General features: G+C 43.3%; 1 protein-coding gene across 1 annotated transcript in view; it reads left to right on the top strand.

Moving 5' to 3' along the window:
- The window catches only part of PTPRO (protein tyrosine phosphatase receptor type O), a gene marked incomplete at both ends in the record, with an annotated part of 143,867 nt that extends 142,969 nt beyond the window's left edge, over window positions 1-898 (top strand). Inside the window, one exon of the mRNA XM_084205928.1 lies at window positions 794-898. Within this exon, the coding sequence (XP_084062054.1) occupies window positions 794-898 (105 nt within the window). The remainder of the gene's footprint in view (window positions 1-793) is intronic.
- Window positions 899-7,049: the final 6,151 nt, after the last annotated feature.

Consider the following 7,049-nt stretch of genomic DNA (forward strand, 5'->3'; position numbering starts at 1 on the left):
TCCAGAGGTGATTTGGGGTTTTTTAGGGTTTTTTTCTTTAAATATTTCATTTTTTCTTCATGCAGAACCTCATTGCATTCCCAGGGCTGATGTTAAGGGCAGTTACTGAGCTCCTGCTGCTACAGGCAGTGGCCAAGCCTGGCCTCAGAGGTCACCAAGTGACAATGACACTCAGTCACAGAGGCCACCAAACAGTTTTTCCTTACAAAATATGAAACCACTGACAGCTCACCTGAGTTCACATTGTCTGGTATGAGCAGTTTGAAAAATGAGCAGTTTGAAAAAACAAATGGCATGGGCCCAAAAAGGGGTTTTGAATGGGGAATATCCTGACTTGAAAGCAGGCTCTCCAAATTAACTGCTCTGTGAACAAAATGGGAGTTTTCTTGTTGATCAAGTCAAACACTGAGGAACCTGAACCTCATTAAAATATTTCAGGTGCATATGTGGCATGGGTGCCATTTGTTGCACATAAAGCACTCAGATACCTTTCTTGGAATTGATTTATTTTTAGGCAATGTAAAATAGACTGACTTTAACTCAGATGCAACTCTTCTGTCATCATTCAGGTTGTTAATAAGTGATTATGGTGTCAGGTGGATTTCATGATTCCCCCTCTGCTCTCTGCAGCAATTGTGGACTGTTATTTTGGCAGCTGGCTGTGCATTGTGAGGGGCTGAGCTGGGAGAACTGGAGCTGTGCAGGCTGTTACTGTGAGCCATCAAGCTGGCTGTGTTTTTGTCATGCTTTCTGGGGTGCCAAAAATGCCCATTTCTTTGCTCTTTTCTTCTAGGAGCAGTACATTTTTATTCACCAGTGTGTGCAGCTGATGTGGCAAAAGAAGAAGCAGCAGTTCTGCATCAGTGATGTCATATATGAGAACGTCAGCAAGTCCTAGTTCAGAGTCACAGGTGGTAAGTCAGGCTAGCCTGGCCCTGTGCCCTGCCCACAGCCTCACATCCCTGCTGCCAGTTTGGGGCTTTTCTTATTCCTCTCCCAGGTTCACATGGAGAGTGAGGGAAGAATCCATCTCTCCCAGTAAATAATCCAGCCTCTTGCAGTAAAAAACCCACTACCCTTTCCATGGCACTGCAAGAATATATGGGCTCACTCATGTTTAAAGAAAGAGAGAATCCAAACTCCTGGTGAGCCATCTAACCCTGCCACTTCTCCTGACATGCCTTGTGGAGCTTAAAGGGAGGGAGAACCTCAATACCTCCAGCTGCTCTCAAACAAGAATTTTGCCTGGTTACCAAGGCCAGCAGGGGCTTGGGGATGCTCTGCTGGGAGGCTGAGTTGGTACCCAAAAAGCTCTGAAACAGTGGGAAACGTTTTCCTAAATCTAAAATCACAGCAGCAGCAGGCTCTCCAAGGGGTACCACCTGCAGCATGAGTGAAGGGTCGGTCTCATTCTCCCACTGATGCTCATGCCTGAGCAAAACAAGCGGCTGTGCCCACGAGGTTTGCTGCTGGGGACATGTGTGTCACTGCTCCTGGAGCTGCCAGGCTTTGGCTCATTAGGTGGCAGCAATAACCCAGCCATAACCTTACTTCTCCCTTCTGGGTGGAGCAGGAAGCTGCAGATTTTGACACAAACTGCTTTCCTAGCAGCTGTGCTGAGGGCAGCACTGCCAGCCGTGCCTGCTGTGCGCCGTGTGCGTTTATTAACCCCTGTGTGCATCATCCCCCTGAGTGTAAAGGAACCCCAGTTTGCCTCACTGCCCCTCAGGTTGTCTAATCTGAGTCCCAGCACCCTGCACTGGTGGCCTGCAGTCCCAGCCTGAGTGGAGGGTCAGTAAAACAAATGCTAAAAGCTGCATTTATTTCCTTTTCTTCTCCCTAAAGCGTTCTGTTTGTTTGGTTGCAGGTGAGACCACGAAGCACACCCATCTTCCCTTGCTTCTGATTTATTTTCTGTTGATGGTTTGAAGGGGCAGGTGTTGTGCCACAAGAGACCACTGCTCTGCAGTGCATGGACAATGAGGGAAAGAAACTTTTACCTTTCTGAAGCACTGGGGAGACAAAGCCTTAACGAGCCTGCGGTGTCTTTTGAACTGTTTAATTTCTGGACTTTTTTTTAAAATACTGGACCAAATTCAGCTAAACAACATGAAGGAAAAGACACTATATGTGCATAAGACAGATTGCTCCAGAGTCTTGGGGTTTTGTTTGGTACTTTTGGTTAATTTCTTTCATAATATTTTTTTTTTTTTTCTGTGCAGGTTGGGTTTAAGGTTAAAGTAAGTGCAATATTTTTTTAATGGTTGACTGGAGAGCTTTCTTCATGTGTCACTGGTCTGTCCCTAGGAGAGCAGGCATTGTTAGTATCTAATAATACCTCATTAGTGAATAGCGAGGCATGAACATCCATGAAGAAACCTGGAGATTGTGGAAGGGGGCTGGGAGGGCAGGGGGGGGTTGCTGGGTCCATGGATTTGTTCCTTACAGCACTGATGGATGTGGGGCCACGGGGAACAAACAGACTGACAGCAGAAATCCGAGCTGTGAAGCTGAAACTGGCAGCTGAGAGGAGGGGTGGGGTTGGTTCTCGGCTGGGCTGCCACTCGTTAAGCAGAGGGATTGCTCTTTTTGCCAACCTTTTTGCAGTAATGCCGCTGGTCAGGCTCTTCTTTTAGATGGATCTAATCACAGGGCAGCTGGGATATCTTAGCATATATAGCATTTAACTGTCTGAGCAGTCTATGGTGCCTATACCCCTCACTCATGTATTATTTTTAGTAATTATTAACCCTGTGTAAAAACGTGAAGCTGGTTCAGGTTGGAGGGGTGGAAAAAAAAAAAAACACAAAAAGTGCTTTAATAGACATAACTATTTTTTCCTGAACCAGGAATTTACAATGTTACAAATACAAGGTTTTGGCATGTGAAGGGCTGGTTTTCAATTTGTTGCTACAAGGCTGCCAAAGTGTCAGTATGGATTCCTGCAGGGCCTTTGGGAGCAGGGTGGGGGGCTCTTTTCTTTTTTCGCTGTCCATTTCAGTTCTAGTCAAAATAATTAGCTATATATATAAATTTTTTTTTTTGGTCTTTGTATAATGCCGGTACATCATTGTGTATTGTGACATGGATGCTGTCAGAATGGATGTTTGATGGCATTTTTGTAACCTGTTGCTTTGTGTCACCTCATTGGAAGTTAGCAGCAATGGTACTCAATGTAAACAAAGCAGACTTGAACTGGAAGTAAACACACTGGATTGCTTACCTGTGGAGAAGTCACTCTCAGCAAAACAGCAAAATATACCTGCACATGCTTTTTATTTCATGTACCCTGGCTCTGCTATCACCTGGCAGGGCACCAGGGTGTAGGGCAGTATTTCAGCTGCCCTCAGGAGCTTGATAATCTCCTCCAGCTGATTTTCTTTTTTTTCCTTTCTTCTGGCAGGTAAATAGATGCATACTTATTGAATAACTAATTCATTGTGGTTATAGTGGAAAACTTCTTCTAAACAGTATATTATGCAAATCCTCATAGACTTAACAAAATTCCCAGATAAAACAGGTTCTTGTGAGGGGTACTAAACAAACAGGAAATAACAGCTGATTACTAAATGGGTGTGAGATGCATTTTCCTTCCCTTCTGTTTCCAGGCACCTATACATGCTACTTCCACTGCCCCCACTGATCCCAGTCCTAGAGCAGGGATGCTGTTTCTCCAAGCAGAAGATGCAGGCAGAAGGGAAGAGCCCCCCGGTTTCAGGGAGCCAGTTGGTGACAAGAAAGGCTCCAGCTGTGCACATTTCTCCCTCATTTCCCTGTGTGCCTCAGCTGGAGGGCCTAGGAAGAGCAAAGAGCCTGAACGGAACAGAAAACAGAATTATAAATGAGCACTTGACCATTTAGACCTTGTTTCCATGCTTTAAAAAAAAAATGCATTTCAGATTTTCATGTTTACTCAGAAAATGTGTTCATATCCTTCCAGACAACTGGCTGGGGAAAAAAAACCCAACCCACAAATGTTCTTTCTCATCTACTGTCTCCTCCCTCCTGCTGGCCATTGCCCATTGAGCCAATACTTGCTCTGTATCACAGAGCAGGGTAAGCAGGCTGCTGCTAAATCATTGCCTGTGTCACAAAGTGTCACAGTGTGAGCTGGCTGTAACACAAGCTTGGCTGAACGTGACAGGGTCCGAAATTGCTGCAAAGATGCCAAAATCACATTGTTGCAAAGGACACTGAGCAGCCTGAATTTACCAGACAGTTCTGAATGTCAGAAATGTCTCCATTTGCACAGCAGCAGGTGTGGATTTTTCCTTTAACAGCTACTTAATCACAAAGTCAATTCCAATGAGAACTCCATCAGGATAATACCTTTTCCTACCCCACACAGCACGCAGAGCTGTGTCAGTGGATGTGTGGGATGGCAATGGAAACCACCTCTCCCAGCACTCAGGACATGAGAAAAGCAATAAATGAGCCTGGAAGACACTGTGGGTCAGAACACTCATGCAGAGCCTTTTAGTCTGAATTGACACATCACAATTTTGGCCTTACCTCACCATACACCTTCAGTGTAAGTCCAAAAGAACAATGTTTGGGACTCATGCTTCGTGTTAATATTGTTTCCAGCCTCTGCTAAAGTCAAACCCTCCACTCATCACAGCTGTAAAGCTGTCTGAAGCTTCAGGTTTGGTAACAGATATTTGGAATTATGGGCTTCATGTCCAAAGCTCTTTTGACACTTGATGCTTTTTATTGATCTGCAGCTCTTCCAGCATCCACTGACCCAGATGTCTGTAAAAGCAGCTCTGTGCTGTGAGTGACCATTAACTGAAACCAGGGCAGGTTTTCTCCTGGTCTCATGCTGTGTGTGCTGCCATGGAAGGAAAAAAATAGGTAAAATTAAGTACTTAGAAGTGGCAAGAAGCATGTGTGGAAGTGTGGTCTCTCCAAGCATATCCTGTACAGTGAGCCCTGGGGTCTTCAGAAGTGTTTTCTTCAAACCTCACCAAAAGATGAAGAACAGGCCAGGAAGCCTTACTTGTGCTTTATTTGAGTTTAATTACTTGTGCTTTATTTGAGTTTAATTACTTGTGCTTTATTTCAGTTTAATGTTTTGGGTTATTTTTTTCCCTACACCAAACTAGGATGAATTTCCCCTATCAAATAATCAACATCTTATCACTAAAATGGCCCTTCCCTCCCTCCTTTAAGCACAGTCACACCACCTGCCTCTCACTCCTAACTTTTTTTTTTGTGTCAAAACTGTAATTTCAGGCAAAAACTGTTATTTCAGCCAGTTCTTGTGAGAGAGTAATGGTGTTAGTGCTCTTGACATGGATGGGAGCAGGGTGGGTTGAGCTTTGCTGCTGCTGTGAAAGGCACCAGTGGGGCTTAGGAGTCTTCTAGGAAAGCTCCCTGTTTTCACTCATCTCCTCTTTTAATCTGCAAATATTACCAAGGAGGAGAAGCACAGACTCATATCCTGATTCTCATTTTGATCTGAAAACTTAGGAAGTAGTTAGAGGCCAAAGTTGCAACCTGAGCAACTCAGAAACTGAAAAAAAAGATCAAGCCAAGCCAAAGGCACTTATTAGCAAAAGCTTGATATAGCTTCAGTAGAAATTTAAAGTCTGTGAAATATTTAAACACAGAATCAATACAGATTCCCTCTCATATATAATGTTGGTGGTTTTATGTAGAGGTGATAGACTGATCTCAAAATCAGTCCCTCAAGTACTTTTGATGCATCAGAACCTTAAACAGGGGTGGTTTGGACGCCAGACTCAGCATTGTAGAAACACTGGGCTCCCATGAAAGGGTAATGTGGCCAGAAAGTTGAGTTCCCATTCATAATCATGTTTCCTTTATGCTTGAAATGCAGGAAAATCCGTGGTCATACCTGTCTGAACAGGGTCTGGTACTCGAGCCATAGCTTGCTTCTGTCTGTGACCTGAAAACTCAGCATGCCTTCACTCCCACATTAAAATAAAAATTCTGTGACTTACAGGTTTCATAATTAGAAAGAATTTACATCTTACAGATACTCATGGATTCTTTGCTTTGATCCCTTAAATTATCAAAATTCTGAAGTTCACAAACACTGATGAGCAGATTGAGAGCTCTGCACATTTCAGACTATCATTATAAATTTGGGTATGATATCTCTACTGCTTCATCAACCATTCATTCCAGCACACATCAGATATATGCACTTATTTCCCAACTCCACTCAAAACAAAAAACAAATAAACAACAAACCACCAATTTTTATACAGTTCAATGCTTTGGAGCAATGGAAGTTTGTCTAAAATCCCACAGATCCCAGTTTGTCTGAGCAAAGCCCTGTTTAACATTTGAATTTCTGGATGGTAAGTAAAGTGCTCCACCCACCAATATTGGCTAGAAGTGTTTTTTCTGAATTAATTCTCTGTGGTTTCACAGTGGTTTGCTCTCCCCATGGTGTCCCAAGGGAACAAGCAGCCTAAAGAAGTGGGAAGAAGTGCCTTGCTGATGTTAAAAGGTTTGTGCTTTGAAAGCACAGAACTGCTGAGTGAACACAGGCTGCTGAAACTCCCTCCCTCCACCCAGCTAAAAAGGCAGATTGATGGCAGAAAAATAGTAAATTACTCCCACTTATCAAATGTCTAATAAGGCACTGATTTTGGCATTTTAAAAACTGCTTTCTTTCCTTCTCAAAGACGTATCATATCCTTCTAAAATATTAGTATTGAAAAAATAAGCCTCGCTGCTCAGGTCCCAGAGAAAACATTTTGAATGAAACACTGCATTTTACTACTGGTTTCATTTTAACCATGGAATATTTAGAAGAAAACATTTCATTTTCATTTGAGGAACCCCAAATGAGATCTCCTTCTGATTTCTTACGACTGCCAACAAAATGAAAATTCAAAAACTGCGCAGCAGCAGGAGGGTGAAGCTCCCTGCAGTGCTTTAAAGCACCAAGGGAATTCCAGCAATCAGGGAAATTTTTCCCTCAACACCATTCAGATTTCCCAGACTGTAACACAGAAATCATAATGGTTAGTTCAGCAAAGTTTAAAGGGTAAGTACCACTCAAGGAGCAGCTG

This window comes from Fringilla coelebs (assembly GCF_963513975.1).
Source record: "Fringilla coelebs genome assembly, chromosome: 5".
In the NCBI taxonomy this organism is placed as follows: domain Eukaryota; kingdom Metazoa; phylum Chordata; class Aves; order Passeriformes; family Fringillidae; genus Fringilla; species Fringilla coelebs.